General features: G+C 33.3%; 1 protein-coding gene across 6 annotated transcripts in view; it reads right to left on the reverse strand.

Annotated features, from left to right (window-relative positions):
- LOC106033024 (AGBL carboxypeptidase 4) overlaps window positions 1-20,442 on the reverse strand; it is a 924,726-nt gene that overhangs the window by 888,538 nt on the left and 15,746 nt on the right. For 5 of the 6 annotated variants that reach the window (XM_048062129.2, XM_048062125.2, XM_048062126.2 and 2 more), the window contains exons 2-3: window positions 20,145-20,186; window positions 18,561-18,683 (exon numbers count right to left, since the gene is read on the reverse strand). In XM_048062129.2, the coding sequence (XP_047918086.1) occupies window positions 18,561-18,683; window positions 20,145-20,186 (165 nt within the window). The remainder of the gene's footprint in view (window positions 1-18,560; window positions 18,684-20,144; window positions 20,187-20,442) is intronic. The other variant, XM_048062128.2, reaches the window with a different exon arrangement.

Consider the following 20,442-nt stretch of genomic DNA (forward strand, 5'->3'; position numbering starts at 1 on the left):
CAACCTGTTATGGAAGCCCTCACTGACTTCCAGTTTTACCACCAATTATAAAACGGTGTTTATAACACAATTTTACTCCAATGCACTATATGTAAGTATTTGTTACAAGAAATCACACTATGTTGGTTTGTTTCTATACTCAAAAATCTGAGTTTCTATATCAAAATTACGGCAAGCCTTCTTACCTACATCAACATGGATGTACACAGAAAACAACTGCTTGCCCTCACTCATCTTAGGTTTTTTAATGTCTAATTTAAGCTTTAACTAAACAATCTAGTTGATTTAATTTTTTTAACCATAAGTGATAATTTAAATATTGACATTTAAATGGCAGGAACATGCTTTTGTCTTCTGCTGTTGTTAGAATATTTTATTATATTTGAATGTCTTTCTTAATTTTAGGCTCTTTTTTCATTTTGCCAAATCCAAAAGCGTTTTCCTTTTATTTCAAAGTATTTCTATGTTTGTAGTAAATTAAACATTAATCTTTCTCTGCAAATGTCAAGTGATATTTAAATGTTTTTCTGGCAGATAAATGATTATTAATATTAATGCAATAAAATCACAGCTCTTTGTCCTTTCTTTGATATTTAAGAAAAAATTAAGAATGTCAAAACAGCTCTGCAAAAAGAGAATTCATTGGTCTACGATCCACTCTTCATTAGCCCGAGAGGTAAAAAATTACTGATCTTGTGAGACAATGTGTTTATAGAATCAGAAAGGGTTGAAAATGAATTACTCTATCAGTGGTAGAGTGTGTATCACTTCAATGTGAAAATGCCTTGTTAAAGTTCATTTTAATTTAAAGCCCCCTTTTTGTCATTCAAAAAGCTTTAGCACAATGAAAGAGTCTTTGTCACTTTCATAATTAGCCCCTCTTGCACTAAATGAGAATAAAATCTGATCAGAAGTCCATACAGGCAAGGTCATAAATCAAACAGAAAAGCTCCACAAACAGCTCTCTAAGATGTCCAAAGGCACACACAGTTTGGAATTAAAGCACTGTAGTCAGGATCCACTCCCAGAAACACTGCACAAAAAAGCCCAATAATATCTGTTTGACAGGCTAAATTTATCTCCATATTCTGTAGCCCTATAAACACATTTTGCTGTTTAGATACAAAAGCAATTTCAGCACCAAGGACAATTCAGGAAAGCAAACAGCTGTTAAAGTACTACTATTACCGTTTGCCAACCAAAGTCAAATTAATTTAACTTAATGCTCTCACTTCAAACTGTGGCAGTTTAAAAAAAAAAAAAAAGTCATATATGATAATTGTCATAAAGCAGGAACAAAATTGTATTAACAAATAAAATTAAACTTGGTTTCCTAAGGAGTCTTATATACATAAGTGAACATGCAGCCCAGCTCAAACAAACTGGATTTTATTCAGCTCCCTTTCATTTTCACATGAAAGTATGTTAAAGATGTAATAAAATTCTCAACCTTGGACAGTTATGGTGAAAGTGACAGCTTATTACTCTGCTCAGGGATCATCAGAATACCAACAGGAATCCAAACCATCAACATACTATTTTATTCCCTGAGTTAACACAAACTGAGGATTTCATCAGCAAATAATGCCTAAAGCATGGGGAGAGTGGAAGGCAAGGAAAAGAGAAGGTAAACAGAGGGAAAAACCGTTAGAAAGAGGAAGTTGGCAACAAAAATGTATTCTTGGACAGATGTACACAATTGGATGTATTATGTTAAAGGTAAATGCTAATTTTAAATATCAATCAGTTGAGATTTGTAAAATAACTACATCTATACAAACAGGAATTTTCATGAACACGCATTTATATTCATACAGTGTGTATATATGTAAACATTTGGGTATATTTGTAGCTTCAACTACATCACTACATACATTAAAAGTGTGCTACTTTCCTTTACAGGCTTTTATCTTCTAACCTTATTTTCTCCACCAAAGCAAGCTGCTCAAGCCATGTCTGTAGCCATGTAAACACTAAAATACTTCCAAAGTAATGGCTTGGTTGCAAGGTGTGGCAGGTTATATGTATATGGAATGCTCCCAAAATTTCTGGTTACACTAGTTATACAATGAGCAAAAGTAATTCCACAGTGTTAAGAGACATACGAAGATTGGTCTGATATGCATCTAAACAAAGAGGCAACAGTGCAACAACAACCAAAAAAAAACTAATATATTTTCTCCATCCTCACACAGTCTCACACTTTGGGACACTGACAGTAAACTTCCTGTGTTGGTTAAAAGGTAGTTCCCACATGTGTATGTTCTCTTGGATAGAGGCACCCGTGCCCGAGTCATAAAAGAAATGTAATTTGCCTTGTCTATCATGCATACAGGTATCTAAAAAATGCAAATTGCATACTACTGTACAGGCCAACGAATTCTACCTTTGTTTTTTATTTTTGCTGTTACTTTTCATGTTTATCTTCAATGCACAAAAATTGCATGAAATTGTTACTTTAAAAGTTGTATGAAATATGACTATTATTTTAAGTCTTATTTCAACTTTGGCAAATTAGGAAAAAAAATACTGTCACTATAGTGAACAAGCCACAGCACCTCTGCCAACTGAGTGTCAACAAAACCAATGCTTTTCTGACTGTCCAGGTTGGGAATTGCTACAGCAGAAACATCCTGAAAAAAACAGTTCTTTATATTACAGCTAGCAAGCAACTAACAGATGCCAGAGGATCCTGAGGGGACTGAAAGGATATAAGATGCAGATACAGGAGAATGTATTTCACTACATCCATGTGAGAGGAGCAAGTCAGCTCCTTCTAACTAGGCTAATAGGAAACGCAGAACTTCTGGGGAAGAGGAAGTGTGGCCTCACAACTCATAAGCATGTTCCCAGCTTCGCTTTCTGAGTCTTTCCATCATACTGCAGGTCTGATTTCCATCCATCTGTTAAGAAAGACAGGTAGCACCTGGTCTAACAGATACCAGTTGGTTCCTAATGAGGAGGCCCATAATGCTTACTTTGCAGTAGGTCTTCAGCTGAAATGTTTTATCTGTGTAATTTTCATTCTCTATCAAGAAAGAAGTTGTAAGATGAGCATTCAGATTATTCTCTTATTACTTATGTCTATATATAGGCTGAAATGAAGGGTACAGTCAGAGGCATACTTGAGTCAAGAAGCTATTTGCAAAACCTTCGATGGACAACTCAGTGGGAGGATTAGGTTATATATGGGCATGATCTGCAGGGATACTCCTACATTAATAGACAAAGCCAATCACATCAGATACTGACTTTTCTGCTCTTCTAGTAATTCTTTGTTATCCAGAGGTTTCCAGCATATCAGCATGTCCAGTTAAGCTCTATTTAGGATTCTAATTAAGTGGACTAATTGAAAAAAAAAATCTTTTATTTGATTGTATCTCCAAATTTGTTCTTTCTGGGTCTGTGTTTGGTAGGACCACCATAATCCACAAAGAGAAAAAAAAAAAAAAACGTATTTTAAAACAAACCAAGTTTTCATACCAGATATTTGTCAAAAACAGAAAATAAATCAATAACATAAAGCAACAAAAATGCAGTGATTGTTGAGCTGTATTATTGTTTCTTGTGGACAGAAAGTGACCTTGATCAATTTTGCTGTTAAGTCTTCAAAAGCAATGACATACACACAGCAGTATTTCTATTCAAAATTAGTCTTCCTGGATTTCTAACGAGAGATGCCAATTTACCTCTATTTATGTAAGAACCTGAAAGTGTATCAAACCTTTTCAATTAAAAACAACAACAAAAAATAATACTTTTTTACATACAGTATTGTACTAGTACAGTCAGTGAATCCATAGCAAGGTCATTTTATACTAAAATTTAATCTTAAAATAATTCTCTGTATATAAGAAGCTACTTGGGTATTAATATACATCCTTTGGCACATAAAGCATATTAACCAGAAGATAAAAGGGTTAATTAAAATTTATTGTTTAAATACATCCAAGGTTAATTTCAATTTTGAGTTTGGATCTATATGCATGCACTTTACAACATGTTCATTGTGATGCACAAAAATCATTTTCTCTATTAAATGCATTAGAAACATTTATTACATTAGGAAACACTGTGTAAGCAGTTGCATAACAAAACAATTATCACCTTAAGAAGTAATTAATTATTCCTGCTTGCTAATTTTAATAATAATCTATCTTTTATAAGCTGTGCTTCTCTATTTACTTAGAAATAAAAATGTGCATATTTAATGTATTAATAGTACAGTTTTTAAATGTTACTATTAATAGTGGAAAATCTTTAAATGAAGATATATTAACATACACTAGTTTTAACCAAACAGAGAAGGAAAAATATACTGGTTTCAAAAGCTAATCTTCAAATCCAGGAATTTAAGAAGTCTTCATCTTCATGTTCATACCATACTGACTTCAAAACATTACCTCTCTGACTGAGGTATAACTTTCTGTTATACTGGTGATATGCAAGGAAGTCAGCAACAGAAGGGCCTTCTGCTTTTGAACATCCCAGACTCACAAGAAAAATGGCAGTCCCACTGTTCACTATAAGGCTGGAAACAATTTACAATTAAAAAATTATAACTAAAATTAAAAACTTATAATTCTGAACAGGTAGGCAGCTTGCTCTAGTTCACCAGGAGGGTAGGTAAATATTAATTTATTAATAAAAATGCTTATTCTATAAATAACATAATGAGGGTATCAGGAAATCCGAAGGATTATCATGCATATTTTAATTAAAAACTAAAGCTAATGTTTTTTAAGCAACAATTTTTTTTTTTTGATCCATACATAGGCTCTCCTCCAAAATCCTGAAGAACCAGGGATTACAGAGTCATATTGATATTAGTATCTTTCTTTTCCCCTTTCTTTCTCTCTTATAATTTTTGCATTTACATGCTGTATGTTAACAGTGAGGAACCCAACCTGAAATAAAACCAACATCAATCACACTAGATTACATTAATCAGCCTATACTTTAATTTTCTCTACATTTTCTAATTCATACACTTTGGAATTTGATTTTGCTAAAATATACTATCTTACGTTTGCTTCTTCACTATGAAGGCACATAGATAATAAAGACTAAATTACAATTATCAGATTATAGTAATACAACTTTGTCTTTTTGTCAAAAATTCTTTTTGCAAATGAATCAACAATTTAACGTAAGCCTTCCAGCTATTATTATAAGTTAACAAAGCTTATTGAGGTCCTCTCCAAACACACGGTATTGCTTGTCTTCTCTTCTAGGTCAAAATAGTCAAAATTGAATAGGTGGCAAAAGATAATGCTTGTTCTCCCTTACTCTTTCTTTCCTCAGCTGGTTCATTCATCATTAGTCTGAGTCAACGTAGATAACCTACCACAATTTTCCAATACTATTTAAGTTTTCCTGTACTGCTGAAAAAAATATCAGTTATTGTTATATCTGAAATATTATCTATTATTCCTGATATCAGTCGAAGCATGGCAGACTCTAAAATTGCATCCCCACAAAGGGAAGTCCATCTTACCCACCATGATTCAGAATGACATGTACTTTGTTCAGTTGTAAAGAGTAATCAAAGGTGTGTGCTTAAATCCAACCAGTGTACTTCAAAGAAGATTACGTCAAAATGCTTCAAATAGTGATTCTATTGTGCAACACCAAGTAACTCCCTTAACTTCCGTAAGTCTCAGATTTCTGAACTATAAAATGAAAACAAAAGTGCCTTGTAAAGTGCATAGCAATCTCCTGCAATAGCGATTATAAGCACAAGCATCCTAAAAAGTACATAGATGTCAAAATGATTGTTACACTACAGACATATCAAGCAGACACTTTTAATTGAACCTGATTGTAATCACTCAAAATGTTCGTATATTCATGTGATCTAATCAGTATCTTTCTTCTAGCATTCGCTTATTGACCTCCAGCCCTCTGACTAAAAGAACATTTTTCCAATTGCCACATGATTATTAATTCATAGAAAGTTTCACAAACTTATGAATTCATCCAAAGACAACAGGAATCGCTGTAGTTTTGCTGAAATTTTCCCAATGATTTCTGTCCAGAACTAGGCCCTGAAGATTTAGCATGAGCATCTGCCAGCATAGATCGCCTGGGCTTGAGAAAAGATTTATCATGCACAGTCAAAGCTTGCGGTAAGAAATGTGCTTCCTGTCCAAAAGAACATAAGAACACGCAGACAGATTATGGACAACACCAAACAGTTTCTGATTCTGGTTCATTAAAAAAAAAAAAAAAAAAAAAAACATGTAAGAATGGGAAACCATAACTGAAATAAAAGGGACAAAGATGTTTCCTGACAAAAATGAAAATGCAAATATGAGGAAAGGAAATAAATGTGTCACTAAATCCAAAGGGATAAAGAAGAGCACACAGATGGGAATAACAAAAAAAAAAAGATGCTAATGGAAGGAAGATAACAGAGTCCTGGAGATGAGGATAACAAGCATTAATTTGATATACAGTGTACACGTTCAAGAAGTGAAGCTCAACATTCTCTCAACATAGAAAAGAAGATACTTTAGCAGTATCATTTAGAAAAATGTAGAGAGGAAAGAAAAATAACAGGCAGGATAAGGTTGTGATAATCAAGCGAGAGGATGACAAGTGTTTGGGATAAATGAGAATGGATCAATTCTGAAGCTACTGAAGCAGAAGAACAACAGGAAACACATAGAGTAATAACCAAAAGACAAGTTTTCAACTTGCCATCATCTTTTATTTTTCAGATAAAAGCACAGGTTAATTACCACATTGCTGTTCTATTCCTTGTCTTAACTTTACTGTTTAGTAAGGAGTATATCTACAATGCATTTCAGAGGAATAAGCGCATTATATGTCACATTAACCAACTCAGACACAAATTGGCTAGCTCAGGTATTCTGACAGCAATGTACCTGTAGCAGCACAAAACTCAGTGTAGGCTAACTATCTCAGTATTTATCCAGTATAAACACATTTAGGGCAATGCTACGATTGCTGCACATCTAATGTGAATGTCTACACAAGTGGCAGTCAGCTCAGTGCAGGTATATATACATTTATATGATCATTAGAGCATTGAAGAAATGTCATCATACAACTTAACAACAACATGAAAGATATATGAAAGGCTTTATATAAATGAACTTTAATATAACTAAATAAAAAAACTGGAAGAAAAAAAAAGGGATATAAATCTCCAAAAAAATATTAATCAATCATTTCAAAAGTCACTGTAAACATAATTTCTTAAGCTATCATAATGGTGAAACAAAAGAAAAAAAAACTACATGTATCATTCCTTAGCTCTATGCATTTTTATATTGTATTCATGAAAAAAGATTAAAATTTTTCACATCAGGAATTTGACATTCATTTACCATCTTTGAAAAGGCTACTAATAATGAATTATTTATAATATAGTACAGTAGCACCAATAAACATTTTTTTAAGAGAGATTAAATCATAGTTCTTATGAACAAAAAGTTATCTTACGGATTCAGAAGAGAAAAACAGAGATGTGATTTTACCACAAATTGTTAGAATATAATAATAGCCCCTTAATGCATTATGGTAATTTACCTTCACATTATGTTACTGTAGCAGATCTGGAATCCCAGTAGCTGTCTAAAGAACACACAGTGATAATATATGGTTTGTTCCCAGTTTGTTTTCAGAAATACAAACACTAAATCAAAATTAGCATGCTAAAGGCCAGACCTAGAAGGCAATTAGGTTACTAAACAGAATCAATAAAAAACAAAGCTCTACATGTATTCAAAATGTTTCCAAAGTACTGTTAAGCTGAGCAAAATATTTTCTCCTAAAAATCAAATAGTATCACTCAGAGAATAAAAATGTATATCTGATGTAGAAGCACCTCTTCTGAAGTATGTTTTTCAGCCAGCGTTCTTTCAAAAGAACAGACCATGATGCATTTCAGAGTTTTGCCTCTTCGCGCATTACAGTGGTAGCTAAAGTGAGCAAAGATGTTAATTTGTATTGTTAACTTTGGAACGGTAGGTAGTTGAGAATTTATAAACAATTCAGAGGGACTGGGAAAAACAAAACAAAACAAAAAAAAACTATCTGAAGTATATTCTAATTTCAGGGGGAAAAAAAAATGGTTATCTTCTAAATGACTTCAAAGGGATCTCTGGAGATGACCTAGTCCAACCCCTCTGCTCAGAGCAGAGAAATAGCAGCACCACACTGCTGTGCCAATGCAGCCTTTGAGTACAGGACCTGATGCAAATGTTTCAATTCATCCTTTATTTTCACTGCTTTAGCCTCTTTCCTTATTCTTTATAACATCACCAAATTTCAGTAGACATAATACAGGATGTGAAATTTCCTAAATTTCATTCATCATTTGTTTCATATGAAACTGAGGCAAAGTACTCAACATTTCTCAACCATTTTGCTCTCATTTCACAAAGCTGAAATTCACTGCAGAAGGTGCAAGGTAGTCAAGAACCAGGTCTTTTGTGCTGCTGTCTTCTTCAAAAGAGAAATAATAATGCAGGTTATTGAACTGAACAAAACACAGCTATTTAGTCTAGCAGAATATTTCAGCCTTCTCCAAGGAGAAAATAAAGCCTTTCCACTACCTCTTAGGTCCGAAATATTTACTGTTCTGGTTCCACTTGACATTTTATTCTGAGTACAGCCATTCTTTCTGATCCATCTACAGAGCACTGTCTGCATAAGCAGAGTAAAGAACACTTACAAATTTCTTCTAATTCTGGATAGCTCTAATTCAAAAAGACAGAGATAAAGGATATAAACAGGACAGGGAAGGCAGAGAACTACTGTGGCGAAAGAGGAAGGAGAAGCATCCCTAACAAAATAAATGATGCTAAAATTTTCCCACTGGCACTGCTCTTCACTGGATTTTCCCTAGATGTGAGTACCCAGCAAGTACCATGAAATTCTGAAGGGTGGCTAGTAGCTCTTCTCAAGGCTCAAAATCAGAGAAAAACCTAAGATAATATCTGCAATGCTACCGATTACACCCATCAGAAGTGATTGACCTGGACCCAACAATTGCTGAAAACTAACATGATTCTCTATTTTAAGAAAAAATTATTCAAAGCAATTATTTCCTTAGTAAGTAACTAAAGAATAGGTCACCTGTTTCTCTATAGAGTAACTATAGATTTATTCACATTTTATAAGGGAATTTTGCTTCTCCTCATCACTGACTTCCAATGCTGTTATAAATATCCTTAGGTAAATCACAAACTCAGCTGGATTTTTTTCTGCTACTTTCAACTGTCACAGGCCTCTATTGTGCCACTATATACACCTACCTCTATACATTCACAAGTGATTAACTGATGTCACATTCATGTTCATATTAACATGTGCAGTTTGAAATAAACACAGCTGCATTTATGTCAACGATTTTATATTCAAATATATCTGATTATGCTGAAATAAACACAGCTGCATTTATTTCAGTGATTGTACATTCAGATAAGTATATTTGTTCAGTGTAATGTAATGTTCCTTCACACTGGCAGGGACATTGCTATTCTTTCTTATATTTCCCACTATCATTTTTCCAGATGGAAAAATTTGAACAGAGCCAGAAAAATGGAAACTGGAAAATTTATCTCAAAACCTAGTATATGTGAAAATCGTTCTGCTTATTCTCAAAAATAGCTTCATCTTTGTATGAAATTTTTTTTATTATTCTTATTCATTCTTTGACAAAGAGCAAGTTCAGAAAAATCCCACCAAAAATGTAAGTGATGGAAATGTAAATAAATACTAGGAATGTATAGAAATAAATCTTAAGAAATGATCTGCATCGGGTGTGATTGTGGACATCTATTGTTAATGTTAGAATAGCATCTTCAATTACTACCTTCAGAAGAAAATTATTTTGAACAGAAAAATTAACTGTAAGATTTTCCTTGCTATTGTCTGACCAAATTACAGCTTTGCATGAAGTTAATGTTGTAAATATAACCTGTAATCTATTTTTAGAAAACACGAAAATGTAAAAGATTACTGTATGAACTAAAAAAGATTAAGCATTTATCCAGACGTACCAGGTCAGATCAAGGTCTAGCCCAGCAACTGTGCCAGAAATTGATCCCTAGAGAAGGCCACGGAACAAAGCAATCATTTAGATACCTCCCCAGAACAGTCCCTCAATTTACAACGTGCAGTTTATGAAACTTCTAAGCCAGAGATGTTGTCAGTGTATCTCAACTGATTTTTTCTTCCCTGGTCTTGTCAGCTGTTTTTGACACACATAAACTTTTAGCATCCACAACATACAACAGGAAGCTCTACAGCTTAATTAAACAAAATGTGAGGAACCATTTCCCTTTGTCTTCTTTCAACTTGTCAACTGCTAGTTTCACCTGCTAGTCCCTAGTTTTTGTATAAAGAAAAGAGAAGGAAACACCGTTCCCTATTCATTGTAATTTTGACTGAGAATTATGATTTTACAGATCTCCAAGATGTTCTTCATCAATTGTCTCTTTTCCAGACTAAGGAGTTCTATTTCATTTGGTTGTTCCTCATACACAGGCTAGTGCAAATCTGCTCTGAACTTAAAATTATCCCATCTAAGACTGCTTCCATTTCCAGTTGCTTATTCTGCTCCTTCTTTAGGTTAGTTAAACAGCAAATCAACCTCTTCTGTGCTTGTGCTTGCTGAGGGGTACAAACACGGTAAGAGGCAGGAGGGATAGGCTAGGTCTTTGAAAAGAAGGTAACATGAATATCAGAAGAGAAACTGACTGAGAAAATGACAATCAGTACACCGACTACAATTAATATACTAATTTTTTACTGATGCTGTTATACTAATTCTTATCACATTGTCATTAGCACCGTAAGTCATTAATATCCATTTCCCACAAGTTAAGATACTTGATTAATGTTGTATTTGTTAGCTGATATCACATCAACACTAAGCACTGCCCCATTTGTAAAATTGACTTCCATGCTATATTCTGTTTAGATATTTAAAAGGTTAACATTTAGTTCTATTTGAAATGCTGACCTAGCAAGAAATAAATTAATTTGGCATTACAGTAGTAACATCAATTTCCCATGTAACTTTAGTAATGCATTTACTGGAAAGAGATTAATATCAATTCCATAAATCATTCACATGCTTTTTCCGGAGTTTGAGACATCTGAGTAATGTCATATATGTTAACTGATATCACTTTGCGCATGCTACATCCATTAATCTATGCCTAGGGTCATCATTAAAAAAAAAAATCAATCTTTTCTTCTTAATTTTTGTGTGACTTCTAACCTGCACTAGTACACAAGTATTGATACTACAAGAGAATAATACTACAATGAATTGGGAACAGACATTTCCACAAAATGAACACATTGGTAAAATTATCCCTACTGGTAGCGATAACTACTTAATACCTTCATGTGAAACAGAGCATAAATAACTGCCAACATATAAGAAAATAATGAAAATGAAGTGTTTCATTAATCAGACATACCTTGATGCCACAAAAATAGACTGAAAACAGACATCATTACTGATTATATCAACACTCATTTCTTCTGTTTCTACATTGCATGTGAGTATTCACATAAAAGTGAAAGCCAAAACAGTCTACATGACTTAGTGATTCTGGCTGAACACAGCCTACCAGGAAATTTGTAATAAAAAATAGTTTTTTGCTCAAAAAAATAATGTATTCTACTGTGTTTAGATACAATGGAAGAAAGTAACTTTAAACATTTGTGGTTTTTTTCCACTCTTTATTTCTATTACTTCACCATTATTACCCGTGCTTGTATTGCTTTATTCCTGTTCTCGGATATTATAGCAGTGCCAGTGAAATAAGGTGAAGAAGGGTATTTTTGTTCACCTAAATGTACACACACTCAGGATCAGCTTGTATTGACAATTTTGGAAGCATATTACAATAGTACATTAGATGGCTATAACTTAACTATTTTCTAGGGTCAATTTCACTTGTTGTTGTTGAACATAATGTTAACAGCATCATGTCTGTATTTTTCATTTTTAAACTTTGTACAAACAAAAGTGCCCATTTCATAAATGCCTTATAACTCAAATTTTACAATATTTTAGTAATCACAAGTAAGATTAATCTCATTTAATTTTAGCTGTCTAAAGTTACATGTTAGGTCTTAGCAACTGGGACACAGGCATCCCCAAAGGGCAGTTCATCCTATACTATCTTTGCTTTTGTTCAAAAGATATCTTTCATGGTAAAGCTCAATGGCCTATTTCACGCCTGTAAGTGCTTACAAAGAGATCAGTGGAATTACAATCACTTACTGCAAGTTTGAGTGTTGTGTAAAGTGTTTTATAAGTGCATTACCCTATTTTTGAAATATAGAAAGATATTTAAAACCTTAACAAAAATGATACAAGAGTACTCCTCAGTCACATGAGACATCTTAATAGATTGTAGATCTTAACTTTTTCCAGCTGATTAAAATCATTTGCAATCCATCAGCACTGAATTATTTTTATTGGGCTTCTAATATGAAATTTTTGATAAACCTGCTACAAGAAAAGACAAACCAATGTTTGTCAAATGTTTTTACTGCAAGGTGGTTGTGTATCTATCAACATAATAATATGAGGTTTACAGTAATTGAGGTTGAATCTAAAATTTTACAAAACTTTAATTACAACCTTTTGAACATAAACCACAATACACAAATTACCCAATCATAACATTTTTTTCATAAAAAAAATAAGAATTCATCCAAAGGATGGAAGATTTAATGACTCTTGGCGGAGTTCCACTTTCTGGTTGAAATGAGAATAAAAGCAGACGGCAGCTTCATTTCTAATTTCAAGAAACACAGTATTTTTAACATTTAAACAGCATTATATTTGACTAACAAGCCAAAATATGTATTTTCAAAACCTTATAAAAAGCCCCTGTATTTAACAGTATGAATGCTGAGATTTAAGAACCTCTCTGAGCTAACCTTATTCCTTCAATCTTCAAATGGAATTATAAAATAATCAATTTGAGCCACAAACAGCAGAAACTGTCAGACTTGGGTTTTTAGGTTTTTTTCTGTTCTTTCTTCCGTCACAAAAACCATCCTTGCAACTCAACACGTAACAGTCTACCCCCTAACTCCAGCTTCCTCCCATGTTCCCTATGACATCCGGCCATGCAAAACAGAAGGTGCTGGGATTGATCCAGAAGTACGCACAGGCCGGATTTACTAATCAACACTCTCAAGGTGACTGGCGATCTAGATGATACCAAACAAAATAAACAATATTTGAATTCTTGCTTTGTTCTTCAGTGAAGCCACAGCTGGAAGCATCAACGTTCTTCCATATGCCAGTTCTTTAAGTCAAGAGCCAGGGGAAGCAAAAGGTATACCCATCTTAAGCCCGTCTTGAAAGCACTCGATGGCTGAGATGAAAAGGCAACAACACCCTGTAAACACGGTCTTTGCACCGTGCGAAAAAATGTTTGCAAGCCTCTGTGGGTATAAATGTATTCTCAACTCAGAGGAAATTTGGTCCTATCAAAGTACTATGACCAGTGCAGTGAACAAGATGGGTGCTGAGTGGTTGACATCTCTCATGGACTTTTTGAAGGTACACTTCTGTAGCAGTAGTAACATAGCCTGCATGACAGTGTGCGCCATGCTTCGTACCCTCCTAGAACAGGTGTTGACAGACTCTAGTCAGACCAAGGCATTTTAAAGAGCAAGTCATCCATGTTGTCTGATGGCACCCTCTAGAGTACTCCAAGAATCCAGCATGCTTGAGGTTTCTTCTGATTTATGAGATGAGTGTGCAAGGAACTCAAACTGTTTGAACACTCAGAGAATCTAGTAAGTCTCCAACTCTCACAGGATAGAATAAACTAAAATCTGTAGATTTCAGTCTTATGACCAAAAAAAGAAAAAAGAAAAAGATCCCCATGACCATGAGCTTCTCAGGTTTTGTGATCTATTTCAGAGCTCCAGGATAGTTGCAATTGTGTTTCTAACCCCTTACAACTCATTGTACTCTGGCCTATTTCATCATGTTTGGGGACTTAGAAGAAAGTAGTGATGTCACTGTCAGCTATGGGTCCTTCCTTTTCTCTAAGTCCTGACATAAAAGACATTTCTGCAGCCTGCATAAGCTATGGTCAAACCCTTGAAGTTGCCATGCTTTGGGATCACTACCAAAATCCTCCCTTCTGTAGAGTGAGAAGATAAGACTGGTGCTCTTCATGAAAGGTTGAACTGGCATCAGCACCATAAAATACTGGTTTATCTTTAAAGACATTTGCTTCGTGTTTTCTTTGCTCACTCTGCAAAACAGGTTTGAAAGGTTTCATGTCTATCACAAGAAAATAGTAAATAGTATGACCTCCTGCAAAGGAAAGCAAAGCAGTTACATAAGTACACAGAAAAAAAAGTTTTTCAGTACTGGAGGTATTGTCTCCAAAAATGATTAAACAAATAAAAATAAACAGTAACCACAATACCAAAGAAGCTGCTGACTAAATTGAAATCAGAAATAACATGCACCATGCCAATATAAGATAGTACAGGCAACTAGCTAAATTAAAAGTCATTTAGATCCACAAAACATAAAATGACTGAAATACAAATTCACCCTGAATATCAAGGTGCCAGATTCCCTGAAGAACAAGAAAGTTTGAGCCTTACACACTCAGGAAGGATTTCATCATATAGCAGGAGTGAATACATACATTTCCTAGAAGCACTATATTTTGAAAAATTCCCAGTTTTGCCAGAGCAGATAGGATGTCAGAAAAACATTTGTAGAGCACTGCATTGCTGCTGAACAAATACTATGTTGATAATTTAAAGTTGTAAAGAATAATAGGAAAAGGAATTATAACTGACACAAATTTACACATTTCAAATGTGACATTTATTTCCTTCAAATTGATACTACGCAGAGATAACCATGCTTCCATTCTCCCTTGAAGGTAAATCATGTTTGTTGTGAAAATTGGCATCCAAAAATTAAATTGTGGTACACAAGAAATCTAAATTTTCAGCAGTTTCTTTTATGCTAATGATAAGTGAATATGAAAAATTTCTATTGGTCTCATATATTGTTAAATAATAATAAAGACAACAAGAAAGATTCCAGTTGTTAGAACATTAGGTTGAAATATGGGAACACAAATTCAAATTCCTTAGGTACTTGCAAGTTGATTACTCTCTCCCTCCTTTACTCCTCCATCTGTTATTTATAAGATAAAGGATTCAACCACCATTCTTCATTTACGATGACAGTATTTATTTTACCACAAACATTCTTTCACTAGTTAAATTAATTGAGAGTAAGTTAGGTGCAAGCTACAAACTGGTTAGCTGGCTCTTCTGAAAAGAATCTGGAGAACATAAGGGATCACAAATTCAAAAGAAGTCAACAGTGTCATGCTATTGTGAAAAAGATTGGACTGTGTCACATAGCAGAAGTAAATATATTGCAAGGCATATCATGTAATAAACAATACATAGTACTGGCACCAGCATATCTGAGTATCATGTTTGCCTAGGATCACTGCATGTCAAGAAAGGCATGGAACAGCTGGAGACGGTCCAGAGGAAATAAAGAATGATACGAAATTTGGAAAACACAACCACTAAGGAACAATTGAAAAAAATAGCAGTTATTTAACGTGAGGAGGGAAAGGTCAAGGCAAGATATTATAGCTTTCCACTAAGTCAAAGAAGAAAGGAACAATCTGCTGTCTATACTGCTGTCTGCAGTACTGGAAAATAATGCATTTTTGGTAAGAACATTTCTACATTGAAAGAAAAAGTTTCACATAATGAGCAAACTGCAGCATTAGAATGGATTGCTGCTTTCTCATTGAAACTTTCCTCACTTAAATTCTCTATGAGGAAGAAAAATAAGTATCTCTCAGGAATAGCAAAAGTAGTGTGTTTTGCTTTTCAACAGGAGAGAGGACTAAAAAGAAATCTCCATGTCTACTTTGGTGGTTTTTTTTTTTTTTTTAATGATTTTTATAAAAACAAGGCCCTTCTAAACAGCAAAATGGACATTGTTTTTCAGACTACATAAAAACACACCTCTGTCTCAAATTCATACTCCTCAACACTACTTAATACAACAATGATAGCCATTACAAAAATAAAGCATTCATAGCATTTCTTCTATATGCTTTATTATTTTTCCTGTTTTCTGCAAGTTTAATATTATTTATTTGTTCTGAAAAGGTACTTACTTCCAGTTCTGCAAGATAAAATAAAAGAGTCACTGAAAAATTGGTCTGGAAGGGAGCCTTCAGTTCTATCAACTAGATATTTCAAGAAAACACAGAATGCAGCCAAAGACAGGAAAGTCACTTGTGGAATCACATTTAACAGAACTTCTGTTTTGAAAACAAATCATCAAAAAATACTCCCTGAGCACCACTGTCCAGACAGTTTTGCTCCACTCTATCATAGTTTCATCAGGACCATGATCACTTCCAGTGAAAGCATTATATAAAACAATGACATAAGTTCTGTTAATGTTACATTAGATAGAGAGCTACAATCATCACTTATTATAACTATTGTTTTTTAATTGCATTGAATTTATTTATAAAGATTAAATAAATCCTTACAAAATTTTAACTGTAAAAAAAAACTGTAACACCTCCTAAGTATGAGGGATCTCAGATTTCAATGACACGTTTAATAATAATATCATCATAATGGATGAAGCACAGCTCTATCTTCAGGTATTCAAGTATATTTAGGTCTATAAGATAACATAACTTGGAATTATTACAGAATTAATGTCAACTGTTAAAAAAAATGTTCTTTGAAAACAGCAAATCCAATAGTATATAACATGTATAGCTATTGCCAATTTTAAGGTGGTACTCAAAGCTTATCAATACATTTTTGTACAAGTGTCTTATACTACTGTTTGGAAGATATGAGGAGATAGATTACAGAGTTATTAACAACTTGATAAAATATCCAATAATCAGTTAATTTGCTTTGACCCATTAAGGTACTGTAAGCAATTACTTGGCTGACATAAACAATAGTTAAAGTGAATTTACAAATGAAGTATACGCATTGTTATTGTTCTTGCTAATACATTGTCATTATGAGAAAATAAATGAAGTTATTAATTTTATTCATATTTGTATTTTGGAGGTGTCTGAATATGCAAAGCAACATCAGAGACTCATCACGCTACGGTGTAAATAAACAAAGTATTTCATATAGCACCTGTCTCTATCACATGCTATAATTGTCAAAGTATGAACATCACTTTTGAACGACAGAAGTGTTTTAATTTAAAAATATAATTAATTCTGTTGCTTAAAAATTGGAGTTAAACCATAATGGAATGATTCACATTGCTTCACAAATCATTTGATAGCTGCAATTGATCCTTTTCATTGCATGGCAGCTTAACACAATAAAGTAAATTTCTCAGCTTGGCCCACTGATTAATTTCATAAATTGTTTTCTGATGAAAAAAAATCAAATTCATAACCATTACGAAATAGCATCCAAAGTATTTTTTTAAAATATGTAAGTATTGTCTGAACTTTCAGATATATACTCTAAAAACCAAATATTCTTTACTACACAACTGCATCATTTACACCTTTTACACAATGCAATCAAAGGATTTAAATAACTCAATCTAATATTTTTCCAGGAATTGTCAGCCACTATACTACCCCTTAGGGATGTAACTCTTTATAAGAAAATCGTTTTACATGACACTGTAGCAGTTTTGGCATTACCAGCACCTCTCATATAAATCACTCTGGAAACTACAGTTTTTCCTGCCAAATGCCTTTTGTACATATGGTGTTTAACAGTGCTCTGCAGGTCTGTAAGCCAATAATAATAGATGCAAGCTAACAAATCTGGAGACAAACATATATGTAACACAAAATGTGGCTACATACTTATATATATGTATTTAACTACATACCCCCCACATGCATATAAACATACATGATTTAAAATATTCTTCAAATTAATATACTAACTATAACACTTGCAAAAATAGTTTCTCTTTCAATTTGCAGTAGTTTCCTAAAAACTAATTCTACTCCTATTGACATCAGAGGCAGAACTTCCAATAATCTCAGCAGCACAGAATTTGGCCACAAGAAACACGAATAAGAACCATATTTAAAGACACATTTTTAAAGTCTTCCAGCTATGCAAGGATAGACTTAGCGCTTTGAAACTTTGTTGAGGGAGTTAACCTGGCAAATTACAGTATAAAATAACATTTTTATATCCTACATCTTTGACTAGTTAATAATAAATACTGCATATGATAATAATACATATAATAATAGAATAAAATCCATTAATTTATCTACATGGGATAAGAGAGATGGACCTGATAAAATGCACATTACAGGTAATAACAAACTTCATATATCTTTTTTACATTTGAGCAGTCTGGTTTTATGTCATACTCTGAAGAGAATCAGTGAGTAAAACAGTATTTAATACAAACCTTTAGAATTAAGATGATTTTTATAAAGATGAGCGATACAGTAATAAGCATTAATATATTGGCAGCTGTTACATAAAGTAATGCTGAAAATGCTTACCACTTTCAAAACAGGCATCAAATATAAGATGTCCTTTTTTAGGCTGTCCACAATAACCAGCCGGGAGAACAGTGTACTTGCTCACGTTCCCTGCTATGATATCATCACCTCCTACGTCACTACCTGTTGCAGTAAAAGCAGAAATAAAGCATAAGCATGAAAAACAATAAAAAACAATTGAAGGATATTCTCCCCATGCTTTTCCAAATAACATGGAATTTGCACAATTTAAAATATACACCAGTAAATGAACTTTCTTTTCAAAATTCACTTAAGAATTTGTATAAAAGAATGGCCTCATATATTAAAGCTTCTCTAACAAATCATACAGCCTGGTTTCTTGCCCTTGCATGTCTGGCAGTTGAACACTCCCTTATGCAATGAAGTCTGATCTCCATTTGAATCTACTACTTTTGACTGAAACTCTAACATGGAGAGCTCTCTGATATTCTGCATGGATTCCCTAAAATTGAACTCCTACAGCAGCATCTTCCTTGCTATGGGCACTAAAGGGATGGTTTTCCTCTATCACTTTGCCCATTTTCATGCATCTTATATGAACTAAGAACCTCTGAAACTGTTAAGTCCCACTATTATTTGAAAATTTAAAGTTATTAAAAGGGAGAGACATACTTTCACAGAGATGTGATGATGCAAGCCTTGCTTGCTCAGCAAACAAAGCTCAGAAAACGAACTCAGAGAAAAAAATCAATTTTTTTTATTTTGTAATTAAATGAGGACAAATTTTTGATACTACTGAATGATTTTCGTCAAAATACATCATCAGTGTATATATTGAAAACCTTGTTCTCACAGTCAAATTATACTGTCTAGCAAATTGCAGTGTGCAAAAAAATTGTTTCCAAGTAGGGATGAAAGAACACTGATTTTTTTTCATTTGAGAAATACAGAAGAAAATAAGTTAATATTTGTATATTACATTATACATGAATATTACATTTTAATGAAAGAGATACATAATAATATAACTAGCTGTACGTTCTGACATTGTCTCTTCACTATTTACTGTTTGGAAAAAAATGTGTAACAATAGAAAAACTATCTTCTGTGTTAGAGAAAACTAGAAGTAATGTGTATGTCTTCAAGTGCAGAAGGCATGTGACGGAATAATGGGATGATAATATCTTATTTCACTCTGATAAATAGGGCTACTGAGGCTTCTAGAAATAGACTTTTGGTCTGTACTGATTTTTTGACATTTAAATGGGTTTGGGGGATGATGAATGTGACATAAAGCTCAATTTGTTTTATTTTTATATTGAAAACTATTTCACACTAATGTTACAAGCAATTCATATCACCCCGAATGATGAAAACAGCTTATTAATTAAAACTGACCTTTCCATATATAAATGTACTCCACCTCTTGCGGCAAAACACCTTAGCTGAGGTAACAAATTATATCAATGTATGTGACACCACAGCTAAAGGGTCTGTCAGCCTTTCTATTATCCACCCATATTTTCAGAGGTATATAAATCCTGGATTAAAAAATACGTATATCCACCTCAACACTTGGCATATAAATTCATAGTCTTCCCAAAGAAGAAATTTGAAACTTACTTTCTCTGAGAAGTCCTGTAACAGAACCAGGAGAATGTAGACCTTTTCATATTTAAAAAAATAAATAAAAATAAATAATTTTAAAAAATTAAATAGCATGTACTATTTTTTCTTTAGCAAAATTACTACTTGCTACCTCAAAGTTATTTGTTTTAGACTGAATAATTATTCACAGATAGCAATCTAGGGCATTTAAAGTGTTTTCTTTAAATGTAAAATTGCTACTTACTTCTGATATTTTCAGCTATATGTATTTTACCCTGCAGAGTTTGGCAGCAGTGCTGCTACATTTTGCTTA

This window comes from Anser cygnoides, chromosome 8, assembly GCF_040182565.1.
Source record: "Anser cygnoides isolate HZ-2024a breed goose chromosome 8, Taihu_goose_T2T_genome, whole genome shotgun sequence".
In the NCBI taxonomy this organism is placed as follows: domain Eukaryota; kingdom Metazoa; phylum Chordata; class Aves; order Anseriformes; family Anatidae; genus Anser; species Anser cygnoides.